We start from the raw sequence: 19984 nt of genomic DNA, 5'->3' as shown, positions 1-19984 counted from the left end.
TGTGATGATATGTGATGTGAATCATATAAATGTGAATGAATAGATGAGATGTGATGTCATGTGAATCAGGATGTAAATGAATGGTATAGGATGTGAATGAATGTATTAGCATGTGAATGGAGATGTGAATGAATGTGTAAGCATGTGAATGGGGATGTGAATGAATGATATAGGATGTGAATGAATGTGATGGCATGTGAATCGAGATGCGAATGAATGATATAGGATGTGAATGAATGTGATAGGATGTGAATCAGGATGTGAATGAACGATAAGGGATGTGAATGAATGTGTTAGCATGTGAATCGGGATGCGAATGAATGATCTAGGATGTGAATCAGGATGTGAATGAACGATAAGGGACGTGAATCGGGATGTGAATGAATGTGATAGGATGTGTTAGCATGTGAATCGGGATGTGAATGAATGAGGTGTTGTGAATCAGGATGTGAATGAACGATAAGGGACGTGAATGAATGTGTTAGCATGTTAATCGGGATGTGAATGAATGAGGTGTGATGTGAAATGGATGTGATAAGATGTGATGTAAACTGGATCGATGTTAATGGATGTGATAAGATGTGATGTAAACCGGATAGATGTTAATGTATGTGAAGTGATGAGATGTATGGGTAGATGCAAGTGGATGTGATCTGATGAGGATAAATGAGGAAATAAGTGATGAGATAGAAAAAGATGTGATTAGATGGAATACTTATGAAATGAATGTGGGTAATGTGGATTGACGTGAATGGATGTATGGATGATGTGGATTGATGTATGGATAATGTGGATTGATGTGGATGGATGTGTGGATAATGTGGATTGATGTGGATGGATGTATGAATGATGTGGATTCATGTGGATGGATGTATGGATGATGTGGATTGATGTATGGATAATGTAGATTAATGTGGATGGATGTATGGATGATGTGGATTGACGTGTAGATAATATGGATTGATGTTATGGATGTATGGATAATGTGGATTGACGTAGATGGATGTATGGAAGATGTGGATGGATGTGTGGATAATGTGGATTGATGTGGATGGATGTATGGATGATGTGGATGACGTGGATGGATGTATGGATGATGTGGATTGATGTGTGGATGATGCGATTGGATGTGATTTGATGTGGAAATGATGTGATGTGATAGGGATCGATGAAAAAAAAATGTGGGAAGATGAGAAAATATGGGGACTAATGTGAAAGGATGTGGAGTGATGAGAAAAGATGGAAATATTGTTGAAACTGTAATTGTATGTGAAATCTATTTTTAAATGACTGTTTTATGTCAAGAATACTGGGGAAGCATTTTGATCGTCTTGTGAAAGAGATCGTGGAGACCTACCTCTGTTAAAGTTGCAACCTGCTGATGACGGAGAGTCGGAGGACATCTCGCGTAGCAAGGGGCCGAGGTCTTGACCACCCTTGGTTTGATTTAAATGGTAGCTTCCGGTACAGTGGATGAGGGACCAAGGAAGCGGCCTATGAGTGAAGCGCTAGGTGACCTGCGAAGGATCCTAGAGGGTGCTGACCATACGGTGCTCGGGCTCTCGGCTGAAGATACCCACACGTACGTCGGGGAAGATATTGGAATAAGGAGTAAGAGTTGTTTTCTGAATTCGAGCATGGATCTGGTTGATTGAACTTGCTGGTCCTCAACGGATGAGTCCATGGCTCTTTTATATGGATCTGTTGGTTGATCTTGCTGATCTTCAACCGAGAGTCCACGGCTCTTTTATATCGATCTGTTGGTTGATCTTACTGATCTTCAACGGAGAGTCCATTACAAACAAGAGTAGATCCCTCAAACCATCAAGCTAAAGAAAAGCTCACAGAAATTCATGTAAGCTAGAAATCCTACTTTTTCTTTATTCCTTTTAATGGTTTTCTAATTTTTGTTTTCTTCAAAATGAAAAAAATGATGTTATGCCTTGTTGGAAAGGCTTTCCCTCTCTCTTCATTCTTAAATTCAGCCTTTCTTTATCCTAGATAATTAATCAAATTGTTAGAATTAAACTTTTCATATTGTTTCTCTTTTAAAAGTGAAATTTGATTAGTTTAGAATGATTTAAACCATTGGGGATAATTTTTAAGTAACTTGAGGATAGAAAAAATTGAAAAATGATCAGCCATACAAAGGAGGTTATGACAAAATTTTCTTAAATTTTGTGAAATAAGTTTTTTTCAAAAAAAGTAATCCCCCACCGCTTGTGTATTCTAAAAGTGTTATTTTTATTCTATGCATAGAAAAATGCATATTAGAAATATTTTTATTATAAAAGTGTTATTTTCATTAGAATTAATTTCTATGCATAGAAAGATGCATAGTGGGAATATTTTGATTATAAAAGTGTTACTTTCATCAAAATTGATTTTTATGCATAAATAGATGCATAAAAGATTTTTTTATTATAAAAGTGTTACTTTCATTAAAATTAAATTTATGCATAAATAGATGCATAAAGAAATTTATTTTTATTTCAAAAGAGTTATTCTCATCAATTTTGATTTTATGCATAGAAAGATGCATAAAGAAATTTATTTTTATTTCAAAAGAGTTATTCTCATCAATTTTGATTTTATGCATGGAAAGATGCATAAAGAAATTTATTTTTATTTCAAAAGAGTTATTCTCATCAATTTTAATTTTATGCATAGAAAGATGCATAAAAGATTTATTTATTTATTTATATCTCGAAAGTGATATTCTCCTTAAAATTAAATTTATGCATAAATAAATGCATAAACGGATTTTTATAAAAGTGTTATTTTTCACTGAAGTTGTTCTTATGCATAAATAGATGCGTTAAGGAATCTTTATATAAAAAATAAGAAATTCTCTTACATTCTATAAATAGATGTGATAATACGATGTAAATGAATGATATAGGATGTGAATGAATGTGTTAGCATGTGAATGGGGATGTGAATGAATGATATAGGATGTGAATGAATGTGTTAGCATGTGAATGGGAATGTGAATGAATGATATAGGATGTGAATAAATGTGATAGCATGTGAATTGGGATGTGAATAAATGATATAGGATGTGAATGAATGTGATAGGATGTGAATCGGGATGTGAATGAACGATAAGGGATGTGAATGAATGTGATAGCATGTGAATTGGGATGTGAATAAATGATATATGATGTGAATGAATGTGATAGGATGTGAATCGGGATGTGAATGAACGATAAGAGATGTGAATGAATGTGTTAGCATGTGAAACGGGACGTGAATAAATGTGTTAGCATGTGAAACGGGATGTGAATGAATGAGGTGTGATGTGAGATGGATGTGATAAGATGTGATGTAAACTGAATAGATGTTAATGTATGTGAAGTGATGAGATATATGGGTAAATGAGGAAATAAGTGATGAGATAGAAAAAGATGTGATTAGATAGAAAAAGATGTGATTAGATGAGAATGGAATACTTATGAAATGAATGTGGGTAATGTGGATTGACGTGAATAGATGTATGGATGATATGGATTGATGTATGGAATGATGTGGATGGATGTGTCGATAATGTGGATTGATGTGGATGGATGTATGGATAATGTGGATTGATGTGGATGGATGTATGGATGATATGGATTGATGTATGGATAATGTGGATGGATGTATGGATGATGTAGATTGATGTGTAGATAATGTGGATTGATGTTATGGATGTATGGATAGTGTGGATTGACGTGGATGGATGTATGGAAGATGTGGATGGATGTGTGGATAATGTGGATTGATGTATGTGAATGGATATATGTATGATGTGGATGATGTATGTGAATGGATATATGTATGATGTGGATGATGTGGATGGATGTATGGATGATGTGGATTGATGCGTGGATGTGATTTAATGTGGGAATGATGTGATGTGATAGGGATCGATGAAAAAAAAAATGTGGAAAGATAAGAAAAGATGGGGACTAATGTGAAAGAATGTGGAGTGATGAGAAAAGATAGAAATATTATTGAAACTGTAATAATTGTATGTGAAATCTATTTTTAAATGACTGTTTTATGTCAAGAATGCTGGGGAAGCATTTTGACCGTCTTGTGAATGAGGTCTTGGAGACCTATATGTTAAGTTGCAACTGCTAACAGAGAGTCAACGGAGGACGTCTCGCGTAGCAAGGTCGGCCGAGGTCTTGACCAGCCTCGGTGTGATTTAAATGGTGAGCTTCCGCCGGTACCGTGGATGAGGGACCAAGGAAGCGGGCAATGAGTGAAGCGCTAGGTGACCTGCGAAGGATCCTAGAGGGTGCTAACCATACAGTGCTCGGGCTCTGGGTCACCGAAGATACCCACACGTACGTCGGGGAAGATATTGGAATAAGGAGTAAGAGTTGTTTTCTGAATTCGGGCATGCATCTGGTTGATTGACCTTGCTGGTCCTCAACGGATGAGTCCATGGCTCTTTTATATGGATCTGCTGGTTGATCTTGCTGATCTTCAACGGAGAGTCCATCTGGATTTTTATAAGTGAATATATTACCGGGTACTATGAGCCAGGAACTATTAAAAAGGCCCCTGAGTGGACAGGTGGTGAGCGTTTTGGTTGCCAATGATGCCATAGGTACACCGATGAAGGAAACATTGGAAATGAGAATTCAAACCGGATATTTTGGAGGATTATGATCAGTGACTCTATGGTTTCATTAAATGATTATTTTAAAGACTGATGAATCTGTGAAAAAGGCAATTTCATATTGGGTGTGTAAGTGGTGTGACTAGTTTTAGGTTTGCATGAATATCCGGCTAGGGGGCCTGGGAACTCTTTTCCTTGGTACCTGGGGGACAACCTAACCAAATTCTTAATTGGATCCCATTACTAGAGTGGTTGGGTGGTTGGCTAAGGCTGGATTGATGGATCCCTAAATTGAGAATCAATTCTGTTCTGGTTCGATAGATAAAGTAAATCCTGGACAAAAATTGTTCTATGGAAAAGAATCAATGTATGTGCCTCTCAATGAGGAAAAAAGTGTTGGTCTCTATGATCCAAGTGCAATCTTTTCCTTGATCTGACTAGGAGACTTACGGGTTCGGTCAGATCAAATCAGTTAGTCAAGGCTTTTGACTACGTTAGAGAAAAGTTATCCTCCTGGAGGAATTGCCCGTGCTTTTCGGGCAAGGGAAGTTTTTGCGGGTTCGGTTTTGGAAGAACCGATGGATTAGTCTCTTGACTGGATATCCATGGGCGAGGCCCCGAGTATGGGACCATGCCCTGTGTGCAAGAAGTGCTACTTCCGCTGCTAGCACCCTTGAATTCGTTACGCAGTGGGGACAGGGATCCCACAGCTGGTATCAGAGCGAATTGGCTCGTGAGGATCAACCGAGAAGCCAAAACTGTCAAAAATTTATGAAGAAGTAAAAGGTTGTAATTGTGTGATAAAATTCATACAAATTGATATTCAAACTGAAATTCGTAAATTGGTTATTGGGTCTTCAAATGGAAGTACCGTAATTGTATGGAATCCCTGACTTGCTTGAGGCCTAGACATGATGGTGTTTACCTTATAGTTCCAAGGACCGTGACTACCCGTATATACCGAGGATATAACTATAGCTCTTTACTGGCAGTATATACGAGTAAATCTAAGACTTGAAGTTATAATCATTAATAATATCCAGATGCTGAATTCGAATGTGGTTGATATGATTTAAAATTCTGGTTGAGAACTGATGAGTTGATTTGGATTCTAATTGAAAAAAATGAAGATTCCTGAATTTTGGTTGAAATGTAATAAACTAAGCAAAACCACAATGAGGATGAAGGGGACGAGTCCCTGTGATGATGTTCGTTTTGCTGGAATGACGTTAATGACTTCAACAAGTCACTATGAGATTAGTGGATTATGCTGGCAGATTGCTGCTGTTAATACTTGACCCAGTGGATCAAGTTAAGGGATGTCAAATTAAAAATCTATATAGTTGAAAATTTCCATGAAGGACTATTCAGATAGAAATTTCGGTCTAATGAACCATATTGTGATAAGGATTTGAATATTACGATCTGAGTGAATTATTATCTGATGATGAGTTTTATATAAGGGATCTTTATCCCAGGATTCTGTTGGGTTCAACAGACCATAAGGAACCCCAGAATCAATTGGATCAGGAAAAGAGTTCTCTAATTTTGCGAGATGAGAACATCTCACGTTTTTTAAGTGGGGGAGGATGTAAGATTTCTCTCTTTGGCTTTTGAGGTGTGCTGGTGTAAGAACCTCCCCTTCTGATCGTATAATTATTCCCCTCTCTGAAATAAAAGAAAGATCCTATTTTACTCTATTTTGGCTTAGAGAGAGAAAATATTCTAGAGAGAGGTTATTCAATTTTTAGATATTTTTGGATGGAAAAATATCTCTTATTAAAATAAATTCCCCCGAAATAGAAGTTCAAAAAGAAATTCAGAAGTTCCAATAGAAATAAATTATAATCTATTCAAAAGGCCTTAGCCTAAGGGTCCAGATTTTCTGAAAATTTTAGATTAAGATTATGAGGGGACAATTAGATTAATCCAAATATAGGGAGGAGATAAATTGAAGAAATAAAGAAAATCCTCCCAAAAATCCTCCTATGCCTATTCCACAAACGATCAAGCCCAAATCCCACATTCACATCAAACAACTCGATGCAGACACTGAAAGAGTCTGACAGAGACTCACGAGGTCCATACACCAAATTTGCTGAGGAATTTTATCCTCGTACTATGACTACCTCTCGACCTCCACACTTGTCAAATAAGGACCAAATTGAACTTCCATATACTATTGCTGGTCCACCCTATGATCAAGGCCCCGCCCCTCAATTGCTGATTCACAGCTTCATCATGCATACCAAAGATCCCTTCAACCCTCTACTTGCAATCGAACAAGAGAAGCTCTTGCTGATCCACCACTGTGTTCTTGCAGACTCTAACAAATGGATCCTCTTGATCTTTGAATGATGATTCTAATGAATTCCTAACGATCTTATTTAGAGGAAAAAGGTTCTTGCTGCCTTGCAGACTCTAACAATTGGATCCTCTTGATCTTTGAATGATGATTCTAATGAATTCCTAACGATCTTATTTAGAGGAAAAAGGTTTGAATTCGTAATCAAGTCAATTTTGCCTATTTTACCCACAAAACATTGTCTAAAAAGTCATATTTTGTGTCTAAACTATGCCCAAAAGGTGTCCCATGACATCCCAGAGCATGTAGGGCTACGTAACGTGGCTATGTCTTGGGCACTTCCCAGAGCATGAGCATCGAGATTAACAGATGCACATGACATCCCCTCCTACTAAACTTGGAGCACTAGGGTAATCCATACACCTTTGCTCCGATTCCGTTCTTGTCTAACTGTAGATTGCACTTCATATCCATCGGCTCAATCCCCAAGCTCTCTAACATGGTCTTCAAGTTCTCTAGCTTGATCTCTAGATCTTCTAAAAACTCCTCTAAAAGTGTCGAGATGACCTCATCCTCCTCCAAATAGGATTTGGAGAGATCCACCTCCTTGGAAACTATCGAGTTGACATCATCCTCCTCCAAATAGGATTTGGAAAGATCCACCTGCTCGGTCTGTGGTTTTGGTTCTGGCTCTAGCTTTGGCTCTGGTTCTGGCATGCATCCCAGGTAATGGCACCTTGAAAACACCTCTGTCTGTGATCACAACTCCCAGGAACTCTTATCTTAGAATCTCTCTTTTCGTTGGGTAAACGCTCTTGAAAATGGGCTCCTTCACAACCCAAGGTGATTCCTTTTTGGACTTTGTTGATGCTGCCATGAATTGTGCCCATGTCTCCTTGAGTTGTGCCCATCTTTGCTTGTACATAAGTTGGCCTTAATGCACCTCTTCTTGAAGCTCTTCTATGAGTTATTGCCTAAACCCGGCCCCGACGATGATTTGTTCATACTGGGCATAGCGTTCTTGTTCCCTTTCATATTGTTCTTCATCTTCTTGTCCCAAAACAACTCTGCAAAGTCTTGAGAAAGTCATCGTCGTCCATTGCCTCTAAACTCATGATATTGTTTTGCAACCCTAATTCTAGAGTTCTACATGCTTTCTAAACTTCCTAGGATCGTGCTAGGCTAAAAACTAGACTTTCTAGCACTATACTATGCTTAAAATGAGCAAAAAGCTGATACAAAAATGTAGATTTAACCCTAAAATACAAAAACCCTGATTTTGCATGTAAACCCTAAAACACAAACCCTAATTTCAAAAATCCTAATTCCGCATGCACCAAACATAAGCTAAGGGCTATCCTAGGATGACCTAAGCTCTGATACCAATGTAACATGCGTTGCAAAAGCGTGTTCATGATTAACGCTAGGAAAAGAAGATTAACGCTAATCCTATGTTTAGCAAAGACACAGAAGAGAAGGAGAGAGAGACCTAATCTAATGTATATTGCCAAAACATGTTATATATATAATGATCTTGCTGACTCACAGCTTCATCATGCATACCAAAGATCCCTGCAACCCTCTACTTGTGCAATTGGACAAGAGAAGCTCCTGCTGATCCACCATTGTGTCCTTGCTATAGACTCTGATAAATGGAGCCTCTTGATCTTTGAATGATGATTCTAATAAATGCCTAATGATCTTATTTATAGGAAAAAGATATGAATTCGTAATCAAGTCGGTTTTGCCTATTTTATCCACAAAACATTGTCTAAAAAGTCATATTTTGTGTCCAAACTATGCCCAAAAGGTGTCCCAACCATTAGGCTATGTGTTGGCACTTCCCGCAACATGTAGGACTATAAAATCCACTCTAAATTTGTCCATATATTTGCTAATGAGAATATCCATGTCTATAAGCATCGGGATTAACGGATGCACATGACAATTGGAGTAAGCATCCTTACACAAACATGCTGGGAAACCTGGGGTCAACCCCGCCTCGATCCCACCACATTGGTGATCAAGCTTATGGATGGAAACTTATGGACGGAAACTCTACAAAACCCCTAGGCTTAGTGCATGACCTCAAGGTAAAATTTTGTGGCATGACATTCCACCTCACATTTGTGGTCATGAACTTTCGTAATGCATCCTATGATGCCATCTTGGGTCGGCCCTTCATGAGACAAACCCAACTGCTCCATGACTAGGACCTGTGTCACATCTACCCCCACAAAGCGTCTCAAATGCTTAAGGTCAACTTATATACCTGGCACTCACATCCCATGGTCAAATCTCCCCTTATTGAAGAATCTGTGACTATCGCCAAGAGCAATGATCTCCTGGTTTGTGATGCTTGTCATCAAGCCCTTGATGATGAGCGGGTGCCATGCACCACCACTTCTGTCCATAGTGGACGAAGTCAACCACGATTGGCTGAAACTCCTTGCTACACTTGACACCCTCCTAGATTGCAAACTCAGCACACAATTTGTGCTCCCAAGCAACAAGACCATTCATGAACCCTACAAGGCCATTGCCTTGCTTAACACCCTGAGTGTAAACATAGCTCCACAACCTGATACAACCACCCTTAAGTCTGGATAGATTTCCCCTTTGGTAGAAACATACAATGGAAACATGCCTTTCTGTCTCCCACAACAAGCCACAATATTTTGCCATGGGAAACATGGGTCTCTCTAGGCAAACCATCTCTAAAAACTGTCCATGCCAAAATTCAATTGCCGGGTGGACAATGCATACAATGGAAACATGCCTTGCTGTCTCCCACAACAAGCCACAATATTTTGCCATGGGAAACATGGGTCTCTCTAGGCAAACCATCTCTAAAAACTGTCCATGCCAAAATTCAATTGCCGGGTGGACAATGCATACAATGGAAACATGCCTTGCTGTCTCCCACAACAACCCATAATATTTTGCCATGGGAAACATGGGTCTCTCTAGGCAAACCATCTCTAAAAACTGTCCATGCCAAAATTCAATTGCCGGGTGGACAATGCATACAAAGCCTTGGGTCCTTTACACAAACTATACATATTGTATCTAACCCATTGGCTTGTAAGTTCTATGTGGTTCCCATAGGTGAGACAAAGGAAGCCATCATCCTTGGAGGAACCTGGGTCTAGAACACTACAAGTATAATTAACTCAGCTGACAACAGAGCTACCCTCAAGCTTCGCCAAGGCAAGGTAACAATGCTCCTCTAGTATGGGGAGTGCATCGACTCAGATCTTCTGCCCCACAAACTACTTCCACAAAGGGTACTTCCTCACCCCCCAACAATAACCAGTAAGCCTTCCACTACCCCTGAACTACCACCAGAACTCAGTCCACCACAAATATGGATTGAAATTCCGACTGAGAATGGGCTACAACGATAGCAAGCCCACATATATCCTATGGTCCACCCCAATCTCATATTCTTGGAGGCGTGGAAAGCTCTTGGAAAACCCACACTAACAAAAGAAAACACTTATATTTAAATTTCACATGAAAGGCGTTTGATGAGTGTTGGGTCTTTCATTCCTAAAATATCTATTGGAAATAACCAGTTAGAGTGAAGACTTCATGTTATAGATGCAAGAGCACTCCAAGGTTGGATTAGTAGATTGATGCCACTCACTGCCAAATCAATTAGCGTGAACAAACAGCCACCATGGAAATCAACAAAACAAGACCACCATCCTCTTGTGTCCCCAAGAGGAAATCATACACACCCTCATCCTCAACTGCCCTTCCACCTCATGCCCCCTCCTCATCACACCGGCAGTCTCCCCTATTCCCCCACCCCATACCTCACCTAAGCCGGTCGATCGGCCCACTGTCAACATCCACCAATGACAAACAAGCATCGTCGTTGACATTGCCCCTTAAATCTACATCCTTGACCACCCACCTGCAAGCACCTCGACCTCATATCTTGATCATGACAATCAATGGTGGGTGCCAACGAATCTTCTTGCTGCTCAGGGATTCTATGATGGCTACATAGAATTATGGATCTCCAGATGGCCATCTCTAAAACCCAAGCAAAAAAATCCAACGAAGCCAACACACACCAACCCTAAGTTTTAACGTTGGCTAGTCCTCAACCGCCTGAGCACAAGGCTACTATGAAGACAATACTCACCTCTGGCTACCCAAGCATGCTGCTTGTTCTCATCCACCATAACAAGAAGCCATGACAAAAGGTTCCACAACAACAAGTTCGGTAACCCCAAGCACAGTGAAGCCAACAATGCTGGGTGCTTACCAATGTGCTCAAAGCATAAGGCTTCCATGAAGGCAACACATACTTGTGGCTCCCCAAGCCACAATCAAAAGCCTCTTCTCCGCATCGACAACCACCTCATAGCTCAAAGCCTCATCGACAAAGAAGCTAGAAGCCTCGCCAACCATACGGACCTTCATCACTCGGCAATGTTAGGTGCCCAAATGTCTCTTAGAAACTCAAGGCTTCCATGATGGCAATTCCCTAACCCCCATAATTGGTCTCAATGGCATGTCCTCATACTTGGTAGGAGGTTTGGCTCTTTGACATTGATCACATCGTTTGACATACTCTGTTGCATCATGAAAAAGCGTAGGCCACCATAGTCCTGACCATAGTATAAGTTTGGCAGTTGTTTCTCCACAGAAATGTCCACCCCCAACTCCTGAATGTGTATGAGTCAATACGCTAAGGTAGTCACTCTCACAAACACAAGTTCGTAGGTTTCCATCTTTGCCCCTTTTGTACAGTTGGCCTTCAATAATCTGAAAACTCGCTGCTTCTACCTCTATGGCTCTCTTTCTATGCCTAGGCATCTTATCGTCCGTATGACCCTGCGTCAAATACTTCACAATGTACGAACTCCAATTGGGTGTTGTTGAAATATAAAATAGAGTCACATGAGGAATGGGTTTCCTTTGTTGACAAATTTTACAATTTTGTACGTACTCTTCTGTATCAGCATGAAGTGTTGGCCACCAATATCCTTCCCACAAAACTCTTTTAACCGTATCCTTTCCAGAGACATGTTTACCTCCTAAGCTCACGTGGACATATGAGATAATCTCATCATATTGATCAGGGTCAGGGCATAGACGGAGTATTCCATCTTTTCCCAATCTATACAATCGTCCAGAAAGAAGCTTATAAGGAGCACAATGCTCTAAGGTCATTATCTTTTCATTGGTGGGACTAATGGAGTTAACAATTCCTGTCGTTAAAACTTGAATGATGGGTTCTGCCCATCTTGGTGTTGTCTCAACCAAGAATAGAGTAGCATCAGGAATATCATCATCTACACCAGTGGGTGCTTCTCCTGAAGTTATCCTAGAAAGATGAACAGCACGCTAATGCATTTTTCCCTTCTTTACCGCTACTTCAAATTCAAATTCAAGTAGAATAACAAACCAGCGTACAATCCTTCCGATTGCACATGGCTTGTTCACAAGGTAAAGCAAAGCTTGATGATTTATGAAGAATGTAAATTTGTTGGCCAAAAGGTAATGCCGAAACTTCTTCACAACATAGATCATAGCTAAGCCTTCTCTTTCCGTGGTGGTGTAATTCTTTTCAGCACTATTCAACTGGCGGCTAGCATATGAGACTGGAAAGTCCATTTTGCTCTCGCCTGGTTGAGCTAAAATACAACCAATTGCAAAAGCCGAAGCATCTATATGTACGTGGAATAAATTATCCCAATCCGGTGACCTGAGAATAGGTGCCATCACTAATGCTTCCTTTAGCTTTTCAAAGGCTTCTTCACAATCCTCTGTCCATTCAAATACAATAAGGAGTGCGTACAATGGCCGTGCTATTTCAGCGTACATGTAGATAAATCTACGATAGTAGTCGCAATGACCCATGAAAACTTGTACCCCTTTTGCATTGTAAGGTCTAGGTAGCTCAACAATAACAGCTATCTTCTCCGCATCCTGTGGATATACCATTCCTAGAAACAATGTGGCCTAGAATCTTCCCTTGCCTAACCATAAACTTGCATTTATTAGGGTTAAGGCATATGCGATACACTCTGCATTTCTCAAAGATTTTTTTGAGATGCTCTATGTGTTCTTCTCTGTCGATAGAATGCACACACAAGTCATCCATGAATATTTCAAGAAATAATCGCAGGTATTCTTTGAACGCATGGCTCATCAGCCTCTGAAAGGTGGCTGGAGTGTTAATCAAACCAAAAGGCATGACTCTATATGCAAACACTCCCCATTTTGTAGCAAATGCGATTTTGTGTTGATCCTTGGGGTCAATAGATACCTGGTTGTAGCTTGAAAATCTATCAAGAAAATTGTATGCCTTCTTACCAGCTACCCTCTCCAATACATGATCAGTGAGTGGAAGCGGATAGTGGTCCCGGACAGTAGCAGCATTTACTTTTGACACATATTCGTAGTTTTCCATTCTTCTTAGGTACTACCACAATCGGTGAAACCCATTCTGTATGTTCAATCTCATAAATAAATTCAGCCCCGCTAACAGCTTGTCAATCTCTTCTTTGATCTTTCTGGCAAAATTATCGTTATACGTATAAGGACGCTGCTTGGACGACTTGGCATCTTCTCGCATGGGAATTGTATGCTGGCAGATCTTTGATCTACCCTCTTAAGGTCTTTGTAACTCCAAGCAAATATATCTTGATACTCTCTCAGAGTAGAGATTAGCAATTCTTCCTCCACTTGGGTTAAGTCTGTGGCAATCCACACGTTACGTGGCTCTTCGCTTGGTTCTGCCAGGTCTATTTTCTTGGCATCCTCAGGGCCATCATAGGAAACTCCTGGTTCCTCAGGTTTCTGTCGACGAATAGGCTGTTGCAAGACTATTTTCCGATCTTGTATGGTGAATTTCTTGAAGTTTGAGGGGATATTTGTGGTATCCTCTTCTTCCTTTGAGTCATCACTCATGGAAGACCATGCTGCTTTTAGCATTCTCTTCCATTCTTGCACTAGAGCTTTACACTCCACTCTCGTCATGGTGCTTTGTTCAGTCTTGACTGAATGCACTGAACCCTCAGATTTTAGCTTCAGTTTCCGTTTCCTTCTTCTTTGGGTTGTCACTCTCCTTCTCGTTTAGCTTTTGCACTAATTGAAAGCCGTATCTCCATTTCATCTCGTCTTTGATGCAAACATCAGCTCCCAAGTAGTACAAGTACTCGTTCTTCCCTACTACAAAGGTTGGAGGTGGAATAAAGTCCTCTTTATCCACATCTTCTCTTTCTTTTTGTTGTTGTCTCTTTTCCTTGACTTCCTGTTTGCGAAACTTCCGGTGACTTGCAAAACTTACGTTTCGGTTTGTCATTAGGAATACTCAGCAAGACCTCTCTGCCCTTTAACAACAATCTTATCTTCTCTAACTCTAATTCAGGGACTATGGCATCGTCATTAGAATCCTTCTCATCAGAGGATTCTAAGCATCTATCCTCATCTCCTTCATCAGCTGAGCTGTACTCAAGAGGGGATACTTCCTCTACAGATACCATATCTCCTAGCAATAATGATTTGTTTGCTTCATACCTAGGGGCTTCTTGAGGTTCCTCTGCATAGATCGGTCTTAGCATTCTTACGCGAATAATGTCATACCCATTTGGATCACAGAACTGTGTTTGCCTTGGCAATGCACAAGTGTCTATGGTAGCTAAAACATGGTTTCATTCTAAGGGATCTATCAAGTTATCAGGAAAAGGTATAGGGATATACGCCTCATCCGTCACACTTCTATCTATGGTAACATTTCCAGGTTGTAAGTCTCGACAAGATGCTCCACAGATCCATAGATCAGCTCTTCCTTCAGACATAGTTGCTCTCGATGCTTCTGAAGAAGCGGAGTCAAACTCATCCATAGGAGAGTGCGTCACATCTCGATAAGCATGGTTTTTCAGATTCACCCTCGTGGTTACATTCTCATGTCTAAGGTACAAGTAATTGTAACCCCAGTCTGGAATCATTTTGAATTGGCGCATGAATGGCCTTCCTAGGATCACTTCGTAATTTGTGTTCTTGCCAAAGTCTACAATAGCAAAGGTATGTCCGTACTCAATGCCACATGACTTGACTATAACGTAAGCAATCCTATGGGACTCTCTAGATTTCCGTGCCAATTGCAAACTCATCCTTGTACTTCTAATTGCAGGCTTTTCCCACATTTCCCATACAGTTTTAGTTGCTATACTCACCCCTGCTCCGCTATCTAGAATAGCTATAGATTCAATCTTGTTAATCTCCACAGGAAGCGTAGTATTTCCTTCATCGTCTTCACAATGCTTGCCAACTTTGTTCACAGGAACCGGAATTGTTTGCTTAAGCATTAGCTCAGAAGCCTTTGCCTTCAACAACTCCTTAACTTGGATGTTCTGGTTCTACAATCCTTGCTCAGTTAATTGTGTAGCCACTTCTCCGCACAATCTTGGCCTAAGCTTTAAGAACTCTGTGAGTGGAATGGTACACGTAACTAGTGTCGACATTAAAGCTTGCAAACTCCCTATGTCTCGTTCCTGATGAGGTTGTCGTGTCATTGATGGTACTCGCATGATTTGGCTATGTACTTCGTACAGTCCTAAATATGAGGGCTGTGTCTTGCATGTGAGCTTGTTGCTCCGAGCTGAGACAACAGTCTGAGCATCATCTGGTAGAGATAAAGCATCTAATTCTTGAACCCTTTGATTCGAGAATTCTACTATAGAGAACGGTGGTGACTTGTCAGAAGATGCTAGATCCTCAACTTGTTTTTGCACCGCTTCCCACATCTCCCTTGTTACTGCTTCCTCTATTTCAAGAATTTCATCTCCAAAATCCGCGGTAGTCAATGGTTTTGACTCGTCTGCATTGGTATGAGGTAAATCATCTCCTTCAGGCATTTCTGGAAAACGTAGAGATACAACTTCACTTCCCTTTTCCATGCTTGGCGTGGCTTTTGGTATCATCTCTAAGTTAGGCTTCAAAGAAGCAGGTCCTCTCACGTACATAGGTGGTGGGCCGTCTATTAGAGTCTGAGTATCCCTAATCAATTGCTTATGGATAGCCAAGTTGATTGTCTCTTCATGAGGGTTGGGATATTCTTGCAACTTCTTAGGCAGCTCGGTCAGAGCTGTGATCCTACTATTATACGCTTGAAGCGTTGCATCTAAAGGCTCGTACACCTTGTCCACAAGGACTGATCCTCCTGAGCTTTCCTCATATTCGGATGCGTTTCCCTTTTGCTCATTTTGAGTTTTCTCTCCTATTTGTTTCGTTTTCAACATTCCTTCTAGCTCTTTTGGGATAGAGTTTCCTCCATCAGAGCTCTTCTGCTCCTTCGACTTCTTACTCCCCTTGCTGCGTGGTTTACGTCGAGTTGATTTCTTTCTCTCTTTTCCATCTTTGGATAGAACCTTAATCTCAAAGGGTTTCTTAACAACCTCTTTGACATTCTTTTGCTCTTGGGATCTAGTCACTACTCTTAGCGACACTAGTTCGTTCTCCTCCTCAGATGTCGTGGGTGATGGAATCACTTCAACATAGTTGAGGGGCGCATTAGCTTTTTGTGCTGCCGGATCCTCAAGCTTCAACAAGCAATCCTTTGGTAGATGCTCAATGCTACGCCCTTGGCAAAACCTCTCTATAGGTGGAAACGTAGACGTTGTGCCTATGTTAGCTAAGAGGGGTCGTTTCTTGTTTGGACATTCTCTCGCCCAATGTGATCCACCACATTTGTAGCATGGTCCTGTTTGTTGCGTGGGGTGTAGTCTCTTTGTAGGATATGGTCCTGGATAACCTTGAGTCTTGGTTGGCTGAGATCCTATAAGCATCAAAGAGCTTGGGTCTCCATTAAAGTCATGAACTAGGCTTGGTCCGGTTGGGTTCTCAAAGTAGGGTTCGACAAGAGGATGCTCCACTTCGATGTAGTATGGTCGAGAGCTAACCATCTCCATTCCTAATTCAGGATTCTCATATTCCACATATCTAAAGGAAGCTGTGCCAGGTGGAGGAGGTTGAGCTCCTAGCATCGGCCGTGCTTGCTCTTGAGCAACTAAGGTTCTCTCATGGTTCACAACTTGCTGCTGCCTAGGTGCAGAGTTGGCTGCTTGTTCCCTTTGTACCCTTGCAATGTGATTGCAGTCCGAAGTCACATGTGTGTAGTTCCATTTACAAAGCTGGCACCACTTCTTTGTTGGTTGATTGCCAACAACCAATGGTGAGAAGGTTGGGCACTGCTCGGTTTTATGGCTGCCTCCACATCCTCCATAGACGTAGGGGCCTGTAGGTACAGTATGCATGTATGATGGTTGGGGTCGGTAGGAAGGTCTGTAGTATTGTCCCATCTTTTTCAATACTATCTCGGGAATCTGATCTGGATTAACTAATGACACACTAGAGTCAGAGCCCTTCCCAGAGCTACGTTTATCGTCCGGATGACTATCTTGGTTTCCCATGCTAGTCATGTTAAAGTTATCGTAATCCATGGCATCCATGCAACACTCATTGAAGATGACATGCTTCTTTGCGTACAAGTGAGCGTGAAGTGTCTTGTTTCGTAAGCCTTCCAGGAAGATAGAAATTAATCTTCCTTGGCTTGGCTTCTCATCGTAAGGGCATCGATTGATGTACTGCTTTAGCCTATTTACGCAATCTCGCACAGATTCTTGATCTTTTTGCTTAAAAGCGTAAATTTGAGCTACCACATTGTGCTTAATTCCCATTTTTGAAAACGCAGCTATAAAGCTCTTCTCCAGCCCATTGAAAGATCGCTTTGCCTCAGGCAATAAAGTCTGAAAACATGATAAAGACTTACTCTCTAGCGTCAAGTCATACTTCTTGACAAGCTTTTGCAGCGCAGATGGTCTCACTTTTCTAGAATATTCATCATCATGTCCCCTATATAAGTCTCGGTCTCTAACTCTAGGCTCTTCAAATTTCAGTTCTCTTGGTCTATGGGATTCTCTTGGAGGTACATATCCACTTGCTCGTGGTCTTTCTTCTCCCCTAGATTCTCTAATAGCCCCGGGTCTCCTCATAGGATCAATCATTTGAAAGACTGGTCCTCTAGCAGTTGTTCGCATGGAAGGTGCTGGTCGAGCCACACTTGGGGTTCTAGCCCATGGTGGTGCTAGTGTTTCTCCTTGAAAGGCAGATTCATATGGACGTGCCGTGTCTAAGGTAGACACCTCAGTGAAAAGGGGCCTTCCTTTCCATGTCATTTCCCTAACCTCTGGCCATTCAAGGGTTCTAAAGTCGTTCCCCCATCTATCATGAACACGGTTAGTGAAACCTTCTAGATGCTCTACAGTTATTGTATGCATGACTGGAAGCTCTAAGCTCGGGTGCTTAGTGGTTGCATAGTAGGTTTCTACCATATCCCTATACACCTCTTTAATTGGGTCGTCTTGATAGATTTTAACTACTGGAATTTCTTTTACTATGTCCCATGGGTTTTTCTTGGTCTCTTTTTCTTTACCCGTTCTTTCTCTATCCTCCCAATTCCTGTCAGAAAACAATTCTTCAAGTAAAGAAATGGGTGTACCAGGTCTGCGCGATGTTCCTGGCCACATTTGGGTCTGATGGAAGCTCCTCCTTCTGCTTTGCTTGTGCGCTAGGTTGAAGTACACCCAAAGCATCCACTTGTTTAGGATTTTTGGTGACCTCATAGCGTACTCCATTTCCACCCATGTACATATCGTCTTGGTAGTTTACCCATGGTGTTGGTTCAAATGCAAAATGAATGTTTGCAATTTTAACAACAAACCGGCTCATTGGATCTTTGTAGATCTCACCGCCATACGCGTTTGTATACAAGAAATGGAGTCTCATGTTGTGAATCAACTCCCCATCTGGGATTTCAAATGGATTAGCAGAATCTGCCATACCAATGGGTGTGGATGGTCTATTCATGCCGTTTACGTCCATTGAAATATCACTCGCGGTTCTTGAGAGGCTCTCTGTTTGAGACTCCGAAGATGTCTCGAGAATGCTCTCCAAGTTGCCAAGTGCCGCTCCCTTGAGTGGTTACCCTAGATGGTGCACTAGTGTTATGTCCCCCTAGTATTGTTCCCGAGCGTAGATGCATACGCTATTTTTAGCACGTTGCAGTGTCCAGTTTTAGAATTTTTTAATTTTTTAATTAATTAATTATTTATTATTATTTTTAAACCCTACCTAACCACTAAATGCAACTAACATGAATATGTGTGTAAATACATATTTTTTAATATTTACACAAAAATACGAATTATGCTAATTATACTAATTATGCAGATTACACTAATTATGCAAAAAATTACAAAAATTTAAAAAATTGCAGAATATGCAAAAAATGCAGAATTCAAAGAAAACACATAATTTATAGATTTTTTAAAATTATTATTATTATTATTATTATTATTATTATTATAAAAATGCAAAAAACATGAAAATTGCCTAGTATGCGGAAAGCACAGAAATTGCAGATTTTGAAAAATAAAGATTAACAAAAAAAATAAAAATAAAACACTAACCTTGATTTAATCACCGGCTTCTTATCGCTTCCCCTTTTTGCGCCGGCACCTTATCGCCTCCCCACTCTCTGCTGCTGCTGCGGCCACCTTATCACCTCCTCCTCTGCTGTCTTCAGTGGCCAGCTGCTGTCCAAGCCCGCCAATGAGCTCTCCAAGAAGGTGAGCGCTGGGGAAGCACGCGTGCAGATGATGGCGATGCCCCAAGCTACTTGAGAGGTGAATTCCTCGGCGACTATGGTTGGGACACCGCCGGACCCTAAGACCTTCGCCAAGAACCGCGAGCTGGAGGTTATCCACTGCCTGGGATGTGTGACACCGGAGCATTTGGGCTTGTCAAGTTATCCTCATGGGCGCCTCGCGAAGGCTACAGAGTCGCCGGCGGCCCTCTTTGGCGAGGTCACCGATCCCATCTACCCTGGCGGCAACTTCGACCCCTTGGGTCTCGCTGACGACCCCGAGGCTTTTGCAGAGCTGAAGGTTAAGGAGATCAAGAATGGCCGCCTCGCCACCAACTTCGCCCGCTCTACCTTGGCCAATAAACTCGTTGCCTGCTCTAGCGCTTCCCTGCAATAG

General features: G+C 41.0%; 1 protein-coding gene across 1 annotated transcript; it reads left to right on the top strand.

The window, feature by feature from the left end:
* Positions 1-19645: 19645 nt before the first annotated feature.
* On the top strand, positions 19646-19984 carry LOC147637265 (chlorophyll a-b binding protein 7, chloroplastic-like). The gene has a single exon (XM_086801031.1). The coding sequence runs from the start codon at positions 19646-19648 to the stop codon at positions 19982-19984; it is 339 nt and encodes a 112-aa protein (XP_086657157.1).

This window comes from Cibotium barometz, chromosome 7, assembly GCF_041138505.1.
Source record: "Cibotium barometz isolate CiBa-2024 chromosome 7, ASM4113850v1, whole genome shotgun sequence".
Taxonomy (NCBI): domain Eukaryota; kingdom Viridiplantae; phylum Streptophyta; class Polypodiopsida; order Cyatheales; family Cibotiaceae; genus Cibotium; species Cibotium barometz.
The sequence above is the reverse complement of the archived record's forward strand: the minus strand, read 5'-3'. Positions and strand labels throughout refer to the sequence as shown.

What these genes read in the sequence shown, in the direction of transcription:
- LOC147637265 (XM_086801031.1), top strand. Translation starts at nt 19,646, where the DNA reads ATGGTTGGGACACCGCCGGACCCTAAGACCTTCGCCAAGAACCGCGAG.